Here is a 19,432-nt window from a genome sequence, read left to right as displayed (position 1 = left end):
TAAGCATATCTCTTTTCCTCCTCTCCGTGTGCCTCACTCACTCAACACAGAAATAGAAAACATTACAGTCCTTTTTTTGCTCAGGCCAAGAAGCCGGGTAGATATAAACCACCCTGCCTGAAGCCCTGTAGGAAACTGCAGGGGAATTTGCCCACTGAAATTCAGGCACAGCACTGGGAGGGAGTTTCCCTTCATTTAGGGGTAGGCAGCACAGAGATGACAACGTTGCTTCTTGCGCTTTTGCAAGTGTCAGGCAAAGAGGAAAAGCAGCAAAAGGATCATTAAAACGCCATTCTTGACAGATAGCGGCAGAGGGGCCGAGAGGAGAGGAAGTGATGAAGAACACCAACGTCTTGCTTTCAAAGCCTTCTGCACTAGATCACCAGATTAATCAGTTTGATGGTTTTGGTGCAGCTCAGCCAGCAAAGGACCAAACATGGGAAAGTAGCAAGCTATATTTTATGTACAGCTTGAGAAATGCTGACAGCACTGGGAAGGGTGGGGAAGAGCAGGTACCAACAGAATAGGCAGCAGCTCACAGCAGAGCCGCGGATGAGGCAAGAAGGGTGACGCCAGCTTTGGTTTGAAGTGAACAGCCAGCCCAGGGCGGAGGCTTTGGACTGGACCCGGGGAGAAGCGTTACGAGGAAGAAAAACACGTACAGCTGCACAGGGAAACTGCCCTCCGCTTTGTGGGTTTTAATGTGGACAATCTCGCTGCAGCGCATGGGGATTTATGGAAACGAAATGTGAAGCCCAAGTCCCACTGACTGTCATTTTGTCTCACGTCCCCGTGGCACAAAGATTTCGTGCTTTACCTCCCTTCTCTCTCCCTGCAGGAATCCAGGCAGCTGATCTAATATGAAGATTCACCTGAGAAAGGTACAAAACAGCCTGGGGAAAAGCCTTCGTTTCACCAGCAGGTTCATTCACAGAGAGCACAACACAGCACATAAGGGGGCCATTGTTTCTGGAATAAAATCTCCGTTTGAGCTCTCTTCTTTGGCCATGATCAATGGGAGGGAATTAAAGTCTCATCCTGGGAAAAAAATGAGCTTGCTAACACTGTGTTGAAAGATCAGGTAATGGAGATGCAGAGCAAGTGTGGGCACCCGCACCATCTCTTGGCGAGCTTGAGAATGCCGGAGGTAAAAGCCCCGGGTGGAAAAAGCTCCCCAAACACGGGCACAGCCCTTGTCGTACCCCATGAGAGACAGACAAGTTAAGGGCTATGATTCGTAACAGGAGATGTCGGTGTTGCACAGTTCTTCAATCCTGACTTCAGCTCCCCACAGCTCCTGCCCAGTGCAGGGGCATTTGAATTCCCTGGGTGCTGACACGTTTGCCTGTTCAGCCTCTGCATTTTCTGTCCCACGGATGCACAGAACCACCCCCAATAACTTTGAGCTGTTCTGCACCTCCGTCATAGCTGGCCCTGGGGTATTCTCAGGGCACCTACCTCCCACCCTCAGGCACCTTCCCATCTCCAACAGACACACCAGCAGAAACCCAATACTCTCACCACTCAGTGATGATGGGCAAGTTTTTCCCCCCCCATCTACCAAGGGGTGGATTTCAGCCCTCCAAAGCTCATCAAACACCCCACAGAGAGCCAACACTATTCCATCATGGCCATTGCAACACGATGCCCACCTTCCCCCCCCCCCCCCCCCCCTCCCCCATTTCAGTCTGATGTTTTGGAACGCCAACAAGAAAAAGACTGTTTAAACTAGTAGTTACGGGTTCAAAAAGCAATGTCTGCTGCTTGGGCAACTAAGTTTGGAGCATCATTGTCAGTCTCCGTGGGCAGACGCACATCACGCTCGCCTTCGCCCTCTCCCAAGGCCCACATCTCACACTGATTTTACTGGTAAAAGCGACCAGGAGATTAAAAGCCATTTGCTGCCCTCTTCCGAGCAAACCCAAATTACATGTCAGTGTGGGTAACGGCTCTGGAGAGAGTCTGTCATTCAATGAGCAGAGCTCTATTTCCATGCAAAATGAATGGTATGGCATCAAACAGCTGTGACAGGGCAGGTTAGACGTCATCATCAGCTATCACAGACCGGGACGGCAGATCAGTGCTATGCAGCCTAAACCATTCGGTATCCATAGAGGGCATTCCTGGCATTTTGGTTTCATAACCCTCAGATTAATCCTCCTGTGTGGAAATATAAAGAAATACCTCCCAGCATATTCTGTTCTCAATAGTCACAAACATTTCGGAGCAGAAGCAGACCATGAGACATGTAAAGAAATAGGAAAAAAATCACCTGTAGATTTAAGAGGCTGGGTTTTTTTGTTTGTTTGTTTTTTTACTAAAACCACTTAAATCTTTTATGTCCTCCAGCAGTGCTCTAGCCTGTCCTCCCAGGGAACATATATCTTTATCTAGACATACAGCATGTACGCACATACTATCTTCAGAACAAACCTTAACACCGCAACCTGCTGCTTTCAAGGCATTTATCCAAGATAACTAATCATTCACGGAAACCTGTTAAATTAGACCGCGTGCTCTCCATTAAAGCCTTCTAAAATCAGGCTTCTGAGGCTGAGGGATCCTCAGTTTTCATATGCAAATGCACAAATAAAGTAAAAGCCATTTCTGAACATTTCTAAAATAGTCCTTCTCCCATGTACCCTAAGACAGACAGGATGCCCCACGATGTGGAATCAACACTGCTTTTCTTGGCACTCGCTCTGGGATGCCCTGCATACTTCAATCCTGAAGGGAAATGAAGGGTTTGAAGACAACCAGGAAGCCTTATATTAATGACCATGAAAAATGTCTTTTTCAATTTGCAAGCAATGCCACAAATCCCAGCTCAGGCTGCCACCAAGGCATTCATTGAACGTTCTCCCGTGGGCACACACACAGCATACAGCTGTGACTACCTGAGACTGGGATATGCCATCTTCTGCAGGACCTTCCTCAGTACCATCTCCAGTCACTGCTTAATCTCCAGCTGATGCACAGAATTGGCCTGTCTCAGTGCCCAGGCCCTGCCGTGAGTGATAACAAGTTGTTCTTTATGTATAGAGTTGTGAGATTTTCATCCCACATACAACGGTGCAGAAACTATGAAAGTCTATTTAGAACAACAGGGCGAGGTTCCCAGGTGCCACATGAACCCAGACAATCTGCAAACAAGCACCTGCAGCGATCTCGAAGCAAAACATAACCACTATCACCATAAGGTACAGGGACTGAAAAAATGGTTCTCTGTGGGATTTTGGGCTAAAATTCTCTATTCTGCTTGCTTTGCTTTCAAGACTTCTTTTACTCTGCAAAGCACGCAAGAGTCACCATGCAGATAGCTGAAAAACAGGGCATTTGAAAGAAGGAAGAACCAGCGCGCCTTCCCCAGTGCCATCTACCAACCATTTAGGTCTTCACTTCGGAAGTGCTGACCTGCTTTTTAGGCACCTCAGGTTTGCAGCTTGGCATCACGGAGGCTGCAAACACACTTTGGTTTGGTTTCCCAGGGTTTTTTTAAACTGGTATCTTTCAGAGAAAGGAGCTGCTTGGAAGCACCCTGGACCTTCGGCAACGCAACAGCCTGTCCAGCAGGCCTGGCAGCCCAATCCTGCACGCCCAGGTGTTGGATCGGCCTTGATACTAGGAAGCGATTTGCAAAGCAGCTTAATAGCTTGCATTTATCTTCACCGTATTTCACCACTGCTTCCCCTTTGAAGCCACTGTGCAGCCTTGGACAGTGGAAAGCCACTTCTCCCTTCAGCAGCAGCGCAGATCCTCCACAGGCCAGCGGAGCAAGAAAGCATCTGTGACGTGCAGCTTTCCGAGCCAGGAGAAGCCAAGACATGCAGGCTCTAGATTTATGGATTAGACATGCTGCCACGGCATACAAATCACTCCGCGCCCAGTGCAATTCATTATCACGTTGCTATGGCTGGTCACATTCTTCACAGGTGCAAATAATGCCAAAAAGGCTTTTTACCTTTCATGTGCCAAGACTTAATGATGCAAAGCCAGCACCCCTCCTGCCTCCCCGGGGAAGTGAAACCGAAGTCAGCGGTTGTTCTGTCTCTGCGGGCAGTCCCGAAGGTTTTCCAGCACCCCACGGCAGCGCTGGCGGGCAGGCAGCTAAGCAGTCACAGGGCTGGGATCGTGCCTGCTCCCAGTCCAGCTTCTCCCAGCAACTGAGCCCGTGCCTGGAGCGCTGTCAGTACCTGCCCACGTGCACCATCAACATCCTCTAACCCAGGTAAATTCACCTGAAAATCTGCAGGCAAAACCAGGGATTCGTTCTGCCACACCAGCGCACCTCGCAATAGTATTGGGAACGATGCCTTTTACATCCCTTGCAGGTATCAGTAAGGAAAAGGACTTCAACAACAGGCATAAACCAGCTAAAATAACAGTAAAATTGACCTGAAGGAAGGAGAAGGAAGGGGTGAAGGGAAGACGGTGGGTTGAGCTACCGCCTTACACATCTGCGTCTTGGTTCTGGGAGAAGGACACTGGGAAGAACAAGCGGGAAACAGGCGTTCTACTCCTGTGGAAGGTTTGCTCCTCGGGGCGGGAGGGGAAGTAATAATACAACAGTACTTAAAAATCAGAGATTTGAAAGTGTCGGGGGCCTCACGGAGCATCAATTTGGGCACCTCCACAGAGCAGGCTCCTCGGCGGAGCTGGGTCCCCCTTGGCGGCCGGTGATACTGCAGGGGATATTGCAGCCCCCAGCAAGAGGTGCATTGGCTACAAAGTCCAACAAGGTCCAATCCCCAGAAGAAAAAAACCAAATCTGAGCTGGAACTCCATCTCCTTGGGTGCTACACTGCAACACCCAGTCAGCCTGACGCCGCAGAGGCTTAGTGCTGGAGGGACGTGGGGCAGAGCGAGGAAAGAGGCCCCCCGAGGCAGAGCCGTGTGCCACTTACCTCAGGTCAGGCTGGCCCAGCCAGCACGGTCAACATCCTCCTCAGCCTTCAAGGCCCTCTGCCACGCTGCAGCCAGCCCTCCCTCGGCACGGCAAGGGGGATCCATATTGCACAGAGGACCCCATCTTCCCGCCTCAGCCTCCATCTGCACAGCCTCCACCCAAGCACCGGGGGCTTATTCCACTGCAATACTTGATACTTTTTGGGCTAGCGCGGACCCCCGAGATGAGCTGAGCTGAGCTGAGGTAAAGCAACCTGAGGCAGAGAAGCCCCAGGACCCTCCTCTTCTCCTCAGGCAGCCCCCAGAGCACCTAAATCAACTCCTTCCTCCTCCTCCTCACAGGTGTCCCTCAGCACCCTGAAGGTGTGGGCAGGCTCCAGGTGAGAGTGGTCAGGGACAATCAGGACCATTTGGCAGCCATTAGCAACCATTAGAGCCAGTGCAAGGCACCGCCACCTCCCGGCTGTCCCATCACCTGCCACCGTCCCCCTGCCAGTCGCCACCGCCGGCTGTCACCAGGCGAAGGGTTCTTCTCGTGGTTGAGCTCCGTTTTTATGTGATGTGAGGGCCCTGGAGGAGAACTTGAACGCGCTTGAACTGGGGTTGGGGACTGAGGGCACAGGGACCATTCACCCACGCCCCACAGGTGTGTTTGCACCAAGAAACACCCTCCCCCTTCCAGCCCACATCATATGAAAATAAGCAGCAACTTAAGGGAACGAGAAGGAACTCCACATTTAGACTGGCCCATGGTGGAAGCCAGTAGCTGTCAAAGTCTAACCCTATGGTGCACTTCTGGTAACATCTCCACCTGCCTTCGGTATGCGTTCTGCTTGGCACAAAGTTTGAGCGTAAGGGAGCGTCAGAAACTGCCAGGGAGCACGAGAGTGCAAGATACCTAGTGTAGAATGGAAAAAAAAAGCCATTTACATCATCATGCATCATTATTTTATTTCAGTTTTGCTTCATTCCAAAAATAATTAAGGGACATCATAACCAGCAGTAGGCACATCAGTGGGTTTTGCAGTTTGAGTCTCTAAAGAGGACCAGATCTCTTGTGCCAGGTGCTGTACAAGCACAGTCAGAAAGAGCTTCTGGTCTCGGCAACTCTTGGCTTCAGGGTGAATTTCTCATAAACATTCAGGGCCCCAGTCTGACTCAGTACATGTTGAAGTCAGTATTAAAACTATAAGTAGATTAAAAGGAATGAAGATAGGCTAAATGGGTGGGCTTCTAAACATTCCCTCCCGCCCTCCCCCAGAAGAACATTGGAAAAGATGCATCAAGCAAGAAGAAACATCCTTTCCCTTTTACTGATGGGAAACTGAGGCAGGAGAAGACCAAGTCACTTGTCCAAACTTACTAAGGCAACCTGTGGTAGCACCAAGGAAACTGTATTTCTCCATTGTCCTAGTCCAGTACCTTAACTGTCCGCCTCTGTCCTCACCTGACCCAATGCAACCAGAAGCATCGTGGAAAGTATGGCTGAAATACTCTAGCATAGGAGGGATCGAGCACCGTAGCCCCTACGAGCTTATGAGCAGTTTGAGCCAGTTCTGCTTGCTGTAGTTTATGATTTCCTTAGTCTACCAAACCAGAACCACTCCCAGCTCAGCAAAGCAATCAAGATCACGCTAAAGAGTTCAAAGCATTAAAAACCACAAGATCAGGTCTTTGGAAATATAGCAAGTGTCTGATAGTTCAAGTTCTGCTTCAGACTGCAGTCAGGATCAGATGCTGCACGGAATTGTCCCCTCTGGATATCACAAACCACATGGCCTTGGCTCAGCATCACTCAGGGGGGAGGAGGGTCTTCAGTCCTGTGATGTTAATCACTGTTGTAGGGGCTTCTTGAAGAAGATACCCAGGTGTCTACATGCTGGTGTAGATCTTGGGTGGTGCTCCGGGCTTCAGCAGTCATTCTCCGAAATTTCTGCAGGTAGACAACGATGAAGATAACCAAGATACCCTGGAGGAAAAGAAGGAGGAAGAGACAGATCTGAGAGAGGAGAGCCAGGCTGCAGTACCAGTACTGGCATGTGGAGATGACCTCGTCTTCTGTCAGATAGGCAATGATTCGGTCCCGCAGGTGAGCTGGGGAGGTGCATCTTACATCCCTGTATAAGGTCCGGTTCTGCTGCCACTGGAGCCAGGAGCGCAAGTAGAGGATGTCACAGTTGCATTCCCAAGGGTTGCCCTGCAGGTAGGCTACCTGGAGGCTCTTTAGGTTGTCAAAGAGCCCATTGGGAATAGAGGTGAGCCTGTTGTAACCAAGGTGGATAATTTCAGCCGAAGGGCGGAAAGCAACCGGTAGTTTGGCTACAGTCAGGCCTTTTGACGTGCAGTCGATAATGTTGGTGGCACACTTGCATGGCACAGGGCATATGGGTATCACGAGTGGGAGGAAGCCAAGGAGGGCCAAGAAGAGAATTCCACTGTTCATCTTCACCTGCAAACACTCCCCTGGTGAGACTGGGTGAGGTGGAGACCAGGCAAGTAGACACCACTCACTCTAGGACTGACACCACAGCCCAGGTCTTTTGTTCGTTTGTTCTGAGGATGAGTTTCTAAAGTTGCGTGAATTTGGTGTCCTTCACAGGAGATGCGAGAGCTCTGAAAAGAACAGAGTTAAAAAGAGGTATGCAAATTTTTGGTCTCTCATTACAGGAGAGGGAATATTCCTGGTCTTCCAACCCTGGATTTGAGGAGGGATATGAACAGATGACTACTGGGAAGCTTAGCTGCAGCCACCAAATTCATTTTCACTAGTTCTCAGAAGTGTACAACAGCTGCTTGTATTTTCAGCATTACTGGAGGCGCATCACTAGGGTAGCCAAGAAAATTTATGTCAGGGAATCAAAAATTAGAATATGAAACTGCTCATGCCTTATCGTAGCTCTGAATTACGTCTGTAAGCAAAGCTTTGTTCATGCAAACTGCAAGAGGAGATTCAGAAATAAATTTACTGTTACCACAAGCAAAAAATAGCTTTTCCAGTTTTGAAAAGAAGGGGTAACAGTCCTTGGCCAGCAGAGAGGGTACTGACAACCAAGGGCGGAGGTCAGTGGAGTTTTCCACGCTAGACGTTGCTCCAGAAGGTGAATAATCAGCAGGTGAATAATCTCCTTCTGGAGCTGTGACCGTGCTGGGAGACATGGGTCAATGAGCTGTCTTTGTATTGCAGTCTCATGCCACTGCTGAACACATGAGCTGCTATAAATTCTTTACAACAACTACACATACCTGCAACAAGGCAGTGCTTTTCTGTGCGATCCGTCAACCAAATAAAAAGAAAAAAAAAAAAAGAACAGAAGGTAGCTTTGTTGACTTACCAGCGTAGTTCAATCCTTGCTTTCTTGCTGGCTTTACAACACAAGAGGAAGGTTTTAAGGCAGTCCAGCCAGTGCAAAAGTGTTTGCAGCTGCATAGCTGAGCTCCCGGATAATCCCCTTGCAGCTGGCTGGCAAGATAAGGGTCGGGCTCATCCCAGGGACACCTCCCACATGAGGCCTTCCTGCAAATTTGCTGCATGTCTCCAGAAGCTGAGGCTTCATTGAGCAAGCCTTCCAAGAAACGGGAGCTGACACTGCTCGCAAGAACATGTTTGCTGGGAGAGATGGTGACAGTACTGATAACCGTGATTCTGGGCCCGCTCTCAGTCCAACAGAAACATCGCAAAGCCTCAATTGCAAAGGAGTAACTCAAAATGCATTTCAATCCGGAAGGTGACGTTACTGGTTTGTACTGCGCTCCCCGAGCACCGTGGCCTTTGGTTTCCCACCTCATCAGGAAGCCTGTATTTGGCAGAGCGGTGAGACCTAGCACTTTGCCGTGTGCTGACCCTGAGGTTTCCCTCGAAGCAGTGACACAAATCTACTCCTAATTAGCAGTGGAAGATCTGCTGAAAGAAAGGGACTTCCAGTGACCACACTGGTGTCCATAGTTGAGCCAAGGAGAAAGATCCTCCAGGCACTTGCACCCCCTCATGATTGTAATAGGGGTAAAATACAACTCTTGGCATTCCACTGTCTACATCAAAATAGTTAGATTCGGAGGAAGGACGACAGACTGGGAAAGATAATGCTCCGAGGAACTGCTCCTTTGATAGCCAAGTGAGTCAGCAGCTCTCCACAACTGCAGCTTGCAGTTACCGAGAAAGACTGACCACATCCTTTGTTCAGAAGTTGCTTGAACAGATAAGTCCAAGGGTCAAAACTACATTTAGGTAGAACCTTGTCTTCTCAAGGCCATCGCACCTTCACAGACATGTGTCTGCCATCAGCCTGACTCTAGGCATTGGCTATGCTCCTTAGGACAAGGCCACCAGAATTACACTGCGGAAGTGTTGCCCCATTGGGCCCAACTCTCCATTACCTTGTACCGTGCACATTGTACAGAGCAGAAATGATGAACGCCCTGAATGTGCTGATGTTAAAGAGAATTTAGGGTGTAAACAACAGCAGAATTTGGCCCTAGCCAAGGGAAAATCTCTGATGCTCCAAACAAAACAATTAAGCTTTAGATTTCTAGTAAGTTGGAGCAGATCATTCCAATTGTTTCACTGTGGCAGGCAGGCAGAGTGGGAAAGAAATCTTAGGCTAACAAACGAAGCCAGTTTTTCCTGCAGGGCCTGCTTTCCACTCGGGAGCAGCTTGACTGCCACAGGGTAGGTTTGCTCAGCAATGGCCTCATCTCGTGCATTTGGTGCCACGTTTATTCACAGGCAGGTGCTCAGGCCAGGTGTGGCACGGAGCTGATCCAGAGCCGGACCCATCCTGGCTCGCTCAGCAATGCTCTTTTGGCTACTTACAATATGGATTTCCTGGGACTGGATCCTGCCCAGCTGCCCATGGCTAATTTAGACACCGCTCCTAGGGGAAGCTTAACGATAGAAGAACTTCAGGATCATCTTGTCTAGCTTCTGACATAAAAACAGGCCAGAAATCCCATGCAGAAAGCCCTGCCTGGAGCCTGCTCCAACAGAATTGGATAAAAGGAGAAACAGCGGCAGTTTTGCTCTCTCCTGCCTATAATGTATCACCAGTGCTGCCCAAGGGGACCGAAAATCAAACAGAAAGAGGTTGGTTTTTTGAATGTATTTATTTCACTGATCAATTCAGGTAGTAAACATTATTAATAATAATAATAACAATAATCATTTAATAAAATGGATATGTTTTAAAAGGTTTCATTTTTCTTTGTTCACAATGACAAAATGTTCAAACAGAAATTTACAAAAAAATATATATTATAATAACCCAACAGATGGACAGGAAACAAAGAGCCTAGGAATGGAGCAGGGGGTGAGGGAGTCACATGGCAGGAGCAAGCCAGCACTAAAGCACAGCGGGGTTTGTGAGGAGGAGCAGGGAATGCTATCGCAGAGCACGAAGAGTGGGACCCCCTCCTTCTCTGGGGGGGGGATGCATGCAGGGAGGCAGCAAGGACTGCATGGGCAGGACCAGCACAGCAGCGGCAGATAAGGGGTTCACGCCACGGCTCCCTCCCCAGTCAGGCACAAGGTCCAAGATGTACCGACAGCCCCAGCTGCAGCCTGGGACAGCTCTGCGGAGGGGGCCACCACCCCTGCAGCGACTCACTCAGCAGGGCAAAGCTTGGCAGGGGCACAGGAATGTGCCTGGGGGCGCAGGGGTCGCATATTAGGCTGTGGAGGGTTGCGTGAGGGAGGTGTTAAATTACTTTCCTATCCGTACTTCTCACTGCCAGAGCCAAATGGCCAAGCTACATTTGTTCAGGAGTCTCTTCTCTCCTTACTGTGCAGCTTAATGCAGCACTACAAAACGCTCCTCCTTTAATAAACAGATGCCACCTTCCAGGCCAGAGTCTGAATCCCTGGTGCCCCCCAAAAGTCAGCCTCTAATCCCTTTCCAGGCAGCCCCCAAACTCTGGGCAGGGAACCTCCCACACGGAGACACGATTTCAGCAGTACCACTGCCCCTCGGTAGAAGCCACCTCTGGTGCCTCACTCCTGTGCATTTTTTTCTAGGTGCAACCTGAACCATCTTCACCAGCTGGTAGCCGAAGGCTTCAGCTCTCTGTAGAGGACAGACTTGTGGCTATCGACTTGACGTAGGAGCCATGCGCTGATGGAGACTTCCTCACCCAGAGGGACAGGGGCAGATTCACCCTCAGCAATCCTGCCTGCCTGTGACCAGTGCACCCTGTGCTCTCACCAGCACACAGGACTTCCGCACACAGCCCAGGATAAAAGCTGTCAGCTCCCCTATGTCCGTGCTAAGGGGTAAAGGTCTCCTTTACCTTCTTGGAATGAATCTGTTTGAAAGAGGAACATCTCCAGCTGGACAGGGCTCATTTGCAACAGAACACCCTCCTCACAGACAAGACTAGTGTAAGAGAAGAGGGGACAGGTAATGCAAGGTGTCTCCCGTTATGCTAGCACAGACAAAGCTGAGAACTCAGCAGTCCTCCTGCTTTGGACAGCAGCAAACCAGCTCCAGAAAACCTGGAGGAAGCTCCCGTTTCAGGCTACTCCACTGCTCAAGTAAGCACATCGCACCAAGAAAAGTTGTATTTCCTCCTTGAGCACCTTGGTCCCGCACGTTACTGAAGACAAGCTGAACCCTTCCCCTCTCCTAAGCTGGCACTGTCACTTATGAGCCCAATACAGGGGAGAATGAAAGAAAAAAAAACAACAACATTGTTGGACACTGCTCTTGCCCAGCTTGCACATTCCTGCCAAGGGGCTTCCACCCTCGCTTTGTCCTTCCACACTGTGCCAGGGTCTCTCCCCTGCCCCTACAGCCCATGCTCTGGCTAAGCAGAGGCTCTGTACAGTGAATAACTGGAACCAGCCAACCTACTCACCACCTGGACAAGCCCTGGTCGGGACTCTAAAGCCCCACAGGGGGAATCAGACAAACGCAGCACCTAATAACAGAATTTAGGGCCCGGCTATTCCTGGCCAACACTGTGCTTCCTACCCAGGGAGATCTACTGGGGAGAGGCGGAGATGGAGCAGATACAAAGGGGGAAAGGGGACAGAGGAATCGGTCCGGGAGCCAGAGGAGCAGAAGGGCCCAGCCCATGGCAGCACTCCCTGGAGCCAGAGGGAAGAGCCAAGTGTCTCTCCCTCCAACAGCCCTGATTCCCTGCGAGCGCGGCAGTGTTGCTGGTGCGGCCCGCCCTGTCAGGCACATCACACTCCGGGGCTCTGCTCTGGCGGGACTAAAGTTAAAAATACTGCAGGAAGCAAGAACAGGCCAGAAGCTGCTGCCCGAAGATGCTCTTATCTCTGCCCAGCAGATCCACCAGCCTTCCCAGCCCTGAGACAGGAAAAGCCTCGGACCGGGGAGGGGGACAAGGGCCAAGTCCCAGGGGAAAGGCAGGGGAGCAAGTGCCAAGTCTGCCGGGCGGTGCTCAGCCCCACGCAGTGACACTCCCGCACCCGCCACGGTGACCCAACGCCTGCCTGGACAGGCGGCTTGCAGATCTCTGGTACCAGCCTACAAAAACTGCCCCTTTCCCCAGGAGAAGCTCACAGCCAGCAACGCGCTTGTGGGACCGCAAAGCCTGGGGGTAGGGCACAGCTCTGCATTTGGGGTTGGATTTCAGCCCTGGGGTTTCTACCCCCTCCAAAGCAGTCCCGGCCAAGCAGTCTGCTGCCATGGTGCTTTTCAGAGCAGACGCTGGAGACACAGCGCAGCTGGATGACCAGCGCTAAACCATGAGACACCCTCACCCAGCTACTGCAGCGTCCTGGGGTTCCTCTACCAACACCTCCGGCCTGCCGTGGAAGGTGCTCACTCCCATCATCTCCTCCTTGCAGGCAATAGTCAAGAACTCATCCTCTCTGCCAAAAAGACATAACTCAGAGTAGTAGAAGCCATTTTCTTCTAACTGACCTCCAGAGACTCCGTCCCTTGCTGCTCAGTGCAAAGATCCTGGAGTTTCTTGATAGGAAAAACAAAACCAAACGACTAAACAAAAAAACCAGAAAAACCCGGGCAGGAAATCAGGCAACCATCAGGATCCCTGAGCAGGTCAGTGCACAGAGAAACCCCCAGCCCCAGCTCTCTGGGCCTGAGTACCGCAGGTCAAACTCACAGGAGGGTACGGCTGCCTTTACAATGCTTGTGCTGGCCCCAGACAACGGCAACGGGGAGGGGGGCACAGCACCTCAGTTGGGAGTAAACATTTACGTGCATTGACACAGATAGTCTTCAAGTTCGTACACCAGAGAAACCAGGACTTTAAATACCAGAGCATTCCCAAACAAGAGATTAGTACATGGGAAAGGGAGATCTTTTTCTTTTCTTTTTCTTTTTTAGGATGCCTTAGAGACTTCCCAGGCTATTTTCTTTAAAAAAAAAAACAAAAAGAAAAAAGAAAAGAAAGAATAATTATTAAAAAAGAAATACACATCAGTAAACTGTTAAGTGAACAGCCTCCTCCACAATTCAGCTGACCGCAAAGCCAGCACTGCTGCTAATAAATTAGAGGGTGCGGGTGCAGCTCTTGCCCACAAGTCTCTATACAACAGGAAACCTTTTCTAAACGTCCACAGCTCTTGCCAGGCCTCAGATGGTCACTGGGGGATTCCCCCTGCCCTCCGAGTACCTGCCTCTCACTGATCCTGCATCTGCTGCTGCATCTTCTGCAGCATCTCTTGCATCCGCCGTAACTGCATGAGACAGAGAAGAGATAGTCAAAAAGGGATCTGTTGTGGCCGAGAGCTGGTGATCTGCACTGGGGGCAGTTCCTTGGAGCTGACAAAGGGATTCCTCGGAGAATATTATCTCCTGCCTGAGCAAGAGGCATCTGTGTCTGGGGTGGAAGGGAGCCACATTTCCCTGACAGCTTTCACACCCTGTCCTCCACACCAGAAGCCCATGATGGTGGAAGGCAGGAGTGGGAAGCCCCAGGACAGCCTCTATGGGGCAATCCTGGAGAAACTCCTCAGATTCCAGCTCCAACACCAAGGAGGCCCAGGCAGAAATGGGTCTTACCTCCTCATCCTTCATTTTGATCAGCTTCTCTGTCTCAGTGTCCGGTGTTGGGAGAGGCAGGATAGGAATCGGGCTTTCTATCCTGTTGTCCTGAGTCAGCTTGCTAGAGAGATGGAGAGAGGGAAGAAACGCAGTCAGTCGTGGTTCAGGCTGGCTGGCTTTGGTGTCACCACATGACGGTGGTCACTCGCGATGGCAGACCTGCCAGCAATGCGGCAGCATGCACCCAGGCAGGTGGAGGGGCTGTGGGGCAATCTAGCCCAGAGATGTGGGATGCACTTGGATGCAGAATGAGACCAAAATCAATAAAAGTTTTCAAAATAGAAGCTTGTGAGTAGCTAACAGAGAAAATCCAAACCAGGCTTACATTGAGAGCAAACACACAGAAAGGGCTGATGTTTCTGACCACCTTTTGTGACTGCACTGGCAATTTAAGCAGAGATTTACAGCCGATTTTTCTGGTCTCCTTTGGCTCTTCTGTGCATGTGCCTACACATATACACAGCATCAACACAAACTATCAGCATCCCTAAGGCACCACATGCTCACCATGGTCCTTTTTATTCCAGGAAGATAAAACCAGAGGAGCAGTTTAATCGCTGCAAGTCTGATAACAAAGCCTGCCCTCACATTCCGGAGGTGGGAGACATGAGACACCGCAGGCATGGCACCGCAGCAGTGCGATGAGGGCTGGGGGGGCACACGAGTGCAGGCAGGGGACAGAGGAAGGAGGCGACTTTCTTCCAAAAGTCAGAGGAGCTCTCTGTAGGTGAGGAGGGGGTGGTAGTGGCCAAAAACGCCTGGGCTGAAACTGGGAATTCAAGATGCCACTTGCAGGCGTTCACCACTTGGAGTCACCGCTGGCTCATTATTGAGGCAATTCCAGCCCTGGAGCTTGGGATCTCCTCCCAAAACGTCTCTCTAGAGAAGGACCCTTATCCCACTGCTAGAAATGGCCACGCTCCAGTTTTACGAGACTTGTTCACTGGCAAGGAACTAGCCATGGCGTGAGAAACGGTACCAAACTTAAGCTTTTCTTAAGATGAGCAATTGCTTTTTCATCGTGCTCTTCTTTTAATAGATACATAGCCTACCTAAATAGCAGCTGTGACACTTCTCACAGATTTCTAGCGTTCAACACAGTTATTTTGGGACTCCGTATTCTCACTGTTGAAAAACAGGCTCGTCTGCTATGCAAAAGTACTGAGATAAACTGTGTGCGAACAGAACGTGCCAATCTCTACATTTGCACACATGCAGGACCGTTCCTCGGTGAAGCACAGCCATTTCTGCTCTGCAACGTGGCAGCGCAGAGCTACCCGGCCAGTTCAGGCAGGAAGTGAAGGGGATGGTTTACGACAGATGAGCCAAGACCTACTTAAACCTAAAATTTGTCACCAGCATTTCAGTCATGGAAGGGAGAAGGAAAAAAAGAGGTTTCAGATGAGAAGCCCATGAATGTTCCCTCTTCTATTTTCTGATCATTGTGACTAAAACCACAGAGAATCAAATGCAACGGGAAGACAATGCAGAGAAATCTTTGGAGATGTGTTAAGAGTCTTGCTAATTGCCTGGGCTCTGTTGTCTGAGAAACAGCAGCATCCCAAGGGTCATGCTGTCATTTGGGCAGAACTGCAGACTGCAGAATGCCTTCCTCTTTGGCAATGCGCACAGCTATCACCCACCAGAGAGATGGTTTATCCCATTTCTTTAGGCTGGATGTATTTCACCCAGTGCTAGGAACAGCTCTTCAAAAGAATCTCCAGGCCTATTTCCCAAGATCTGCATGGGGAATCCTCGGACAGGAACATGGATTCTCAGAAGCATCCCCACCATGGGTTCAGGCTGTGGGAGACAGGCTTGGATTTGCTATTTAACTTCCCAGTGCCATTCCCTAGGCTGCAGCCCAGCATGTCCCCAGCAGACCCACAGCCTCCTGATCAACGAGCCATTCTGAGAGCAACCCCAGCTCCGCAGAGAGTAAGACACCCCTGCCACCTCCGGTGGAAGCGGTGGGGACCCACCTGGTCATTTGCTGGATGCACTGAGCTCGGTAGTTCTCATAGTGGACATCGCAAGTGACATCCTTCAGGTCATGCATGTGTGTCCGGATCAGCATGTTCCGCAGCTTCACAAAGTCGCAGTGTGCCTGGTTTTCCACTGCAGAAGCAACAACAGGAGAGTGCTTGGATGTCACACCTCACCAGCCCTCTCCAGGGAGCCCCTTCTCACCTCCTGGCACCCAGGTTGGACTAAAACTCCCCCAGGGCCCCTTTCTCATCCTCCCCCCACTCTCCCACGCCACTGCCTGGGGCTCCTCCCCTGGCCATGGCGCAGGCCTCGATGATGCTCTTCTGCGCTTCTTGATGCCGAGTCCAGGCTGCTGATGTCACTGTGTTCCCAGGACTGGGTAAGAGGATTAATTAGGCATGTACAGCAGAGCCCTGCAAGAGGACGCTGCTCCCAGGTACATGGGATGTCATTGTTATAACCACAGTGAGCACAGCCAGTGCTGGAGGCAAACTGCTCCTCCTCAGAATTTAGGACTTATTGAAAGGCCCCTGTAGGCAAAATCAGCCCCTGAGGGGCAAAGCCACGAGCAGGCAGTGGTCTGGAGAGCTGAAAGACTCTGCAGGGAAGCCTTGTGCTCAGTAGCAGTGTGCTTGCCATGGCGATCTCCATTTACCTCTCTGCAGGGCTGGGGGAAGCTGGCTGTGTCAGGCCCAGGGTTTCACAAAGTTGATCCCACTGCCGAATGCCAGCACCCCGACAGGCAGAGCCCCCTCCAGAGCCAGCGAGAGAGCAGAGCCAGCAGCTGGGCAGCCCAAGCAGCCTGCACCAGCCCACGAGCGCGCACACAAGCTTTTGGGACGGAAAGCCGCAAGACCTTAAAGCAATGCACCAGCACGGGGGAATCAGCAACAGCAGCAAAAGCCATTCCAGGGTTATTCTGCTTATGGGCTTTATGAATTTTCTCCCTTTAAAAAGGAAGAAAGTTAGAGACAAACACATTGTGCATCAGCACACCTCAGCCCGGCAACTCCAGCACATACAGGAGCGGCAGCAGAGGAGGGAGTGCAGGAGGGTTTACAATTCATTTTGGCTGAGGGCAATGGCTTCCTCCCAGAAACTAAACCGGCAATGCCCAGCCTCCCCCCTTAATAAGAAGCCGCATCCTAGTGCATTAAAGCCCAGGCGTTCTTCCATTCACACTGGAGCCTCTCTTCTTCGCTCTGTCCTGGCTTCAGAGGCAGGGTGATTACCACACTCCCAGTAACAGACTTCCCAAGCAGGTCCCAGTGCCTCTGTCTCTACCCTACCTTGTCCCCTGCCACGTGCCAAAGGTGGCACAGCCAGTCCGGGCTGCGCAGAGGTGAGCTCCCGTCCCTGTTGCATGCGCCCACCTGTGCTTCCCCCCACCCCTGCCCACCGCCCGCTCACAGTGCCAGCTCCCAGGCACCGCGCTTACCTTCCACGATGCCCCAGGGGTAGAGCCGACCACGGACTCGCTGGCCTTTCGCCTCCACCACTGTGTTACTGCCGATGACGGCAAAGGGAGCACTCTCCTGGAATGAGAGGCGTCGCTGAGCCCAGCTCAGCCCGGGGCTGCCCGCGGATCCCTCCTCCAAGGGCCAAGCTCAAGCGAAGATGAAGAGGAGGAGGGAAGTGCTGGTAGGAAAGGCACAGGGATATCCACACGTGCCACAGGACAGGACACCGCAACCCAGTTGCAGAGAAAAGCCTAAGGCACTGGGATCTGCAGGTAGCCTGATTCCCAGCCTGACCTTCTCAGCTGTCCTGAGGGAAGTTGTGTCTCTGCAGGTGCCTGCACCCCTTCTTTGAGGGAAAACTCTACAAGGAAGCTAGAGCAGAGAGGCTTGGACACCAAGCAAGTGGGACAATGTAGGCCAAGAGCTTGTCCAGGCATGGAGGTACAGGCTGTGCTCCTCTCTGCTCAGAAGGGAGTCAAAGCCCATTGCACCTCAGGAGAAACAAGGCCATACTGCATGCACACACAGCTCAGCTTGGGAGAGGGTCAGGCCTGGGCTGCTGGGGCCTCCAGACAGGCCTGTACGATCATGTTGTCTCCCCCCATACAACTAATGTGTCACAGTGGTGCCTCATCACTCATAAATTCTCCTCCTTGCCGATGGCATCGCTCAGAAATAGGTGCTTACAAATGCTGTATAACACAATCTCCATCTTAAACATCCAGGCTGGGGTAGACTGAGGAAAGACTGACACTGCCTGGTGGCAGAGCAGAAGTGCCATGTCTTCATGCCACACTTGACTTCATGGCACCGGCAAGGACATTAGCGCCTTCTCCAGGCCATCTACCATGTGAGCCAACGTAGGCTGTCCCCTGGGTATCAGTAGCAGAGGCCTTTGGCACACACAGGGCAGCCCTGGCTCCTTCTGGAGCAACCGACATACCCATGAGCCAGACTTCCCAGTCCCCTGCTGAGCAGGCTCCTTACCTTCAGCTCTCTGTCTTGCTGCTTGAACTCCTCATCTTCATCAGAGTCACACTCAGGAAACTGGTACACTTTAATGCCAAATTTGTCAATCTCTTCCCGGATCTGTGTCCATGCAAGACAAAAACAAAAGGACGCAACACTGAACAATACAGAAATGCTGGGTTTATTCCCTGTTTGTGCTACCATGGATGGCGAAAAGATTGGATGTTTCTTCTAGAGCTGGTCTCTCTGCAGACACCACTTCCCTTCTCACACCAGAGCACTGCTGCAATTAGATTTGCAGGTACTCTGTGTGTGTGTGTTTATATATATATGCAGAAAAACACACACACGTGCACGCTATATACATCCCTCTTTCTCTTTCCCTCCCCGCCCCGTCCTCCCCCCGCCCATCCCTGCCCCCACATCAGGTATACCTCTGTAGAGAAAGAGCATCTCACCCTCTCTTTCAGCTTTCGGATCTCGGAGGGGATCAGGCAGTCGGCTTTGGCAATCAGGGGCACAATGTTGACCTTCTCATGCAGAGCCTTCATGAACTCAACATCCACAGGCCTCAGCCTGCAGCAGGGACGCAGAGGGACGCAGTTAGCAACGACACACTGGGCAGCTCCCCCTCCAGCCTCTGCCGCCCGCCCAGCACAAAGGGAGAAGGACAGCACTGTCACGAGAGCCTGGGGCAGCACCGGGACAGCCCTCAGCTGGGGCTGTATCTTCCGGAAAGCTGTCTCGGATTTTAGCTGCTGAATGTCTCACACAGACACATTTGCTCCCTTTAAGGCCAAATACCGCCCAGGTCACAGCCTGGGGCTTCCCTCCAGCTGCCCTGTGCCGCAGGCAGCCAACACGGCCCCTCCGGCTGCTCCAGGCTTGGCTGGCACAGGAGCCAGCAAGGGGCAGGGACTGAAGGCAGCTTAAAACTCCCTTTCCTACCCATCGGTCAGGCTTAGCTAGATAGGAAGATACAAGTCTGCATGGCACTATTTCTCCTGACTTCCAAAAGGGCTGCAGGCCGAGGGAGAGCGGCTCTGCCTGATGACAGGCAGCCTGTCACGCCAGCGAGGG

At 51.5% G+C, this 19,432-nt stretch overlaps 2 protein-coding genes across 5 annotated transcripts in view; both read right to left on the bottom strand.

Moving 5' to 3' along the window:
* Window positions 1-5,836: 5,836 nt before the first annotated feature.
* GP1BB (glycoprotein Ib platelet subunit beta) lies at window positions 5,837-8,732 on the bottom strand. The gene is made up of 2 exons (XM_075167999.1): window positions 8,238-8,732; window positions 5,837-7,518 (listed from the first exon to the last, which is right to left on the bottom strand). Exon 2 carries the CDS (start codon window positions 7,346-7,348, stop codon window positions 6,734-6,736), a length of 615 nt encoding a protein of 204 aa, XP_075024100.1. The 5' UTR covers window positions 7,349-7,518; window positions 8,238-8,732; the 3' UTR covers window positions 5,837-6,733.
* Window positions 8,733-9,986: 1,254 nt separating this feature from the next.
* Window positions 9,987-19,432, bottom strand: part of SEPTIN5 (septin 5) — a 47,578-nt gene continuing 38,132 nt past the window's right edge. For 3 of the 4 annotated variants that reach the window (XM_075167990.1, XM_075167991.1, XM_075167988.1), the window contains 6 exons: window positions 18,811-18,928; window positions 18,371-18,472; window positions 17,362-17,458; window positions 15,917-16,052; window positions 13,893-13,995; window positions 9,987-13,567 (listed from right to left, as the gene is read on the bottom strand). In XM_075167990.1, the coding sequence (XP_075024091.1) occupies window positions 13,511-13,567; window positions 13,893-13,995; window positions 15,917-16,052; window positions 17,362-17,458; window positions 18,371-18,472; window positions 18,811-18,928 (613 nt within the window). In that variant the 3' untranslated portion in view covers window positions 9,987-13,510. The remainder of the gene's footprint in view (window positions 13,568-13,892; window positions 13,996-15,916; window positions 16,053-17,361; window positions 17,459-18,370; window positions 18,473-18,810; window positions 18,929-19,432) is intronic. The other variant, XM_075167989.1, reaches the window with a different exon arrangement.

The sequence above is a fragment of the Calonectris borealis genome, chromosome 18 (assembly GCF_964195595.1).
Source record: "Calonectris borealis chromosome 18, bCalBor7.hap1.2, whole genome shotgun sequence".
NCBI lineage: Eukaryota > Metazoa > Chordata > Aves > Procellariiformes > Procellariidae > Calonectris > Calonectris borealis.
This window is presented reverse-complemented; position numbering and strand designations above follow the sequence as displayed.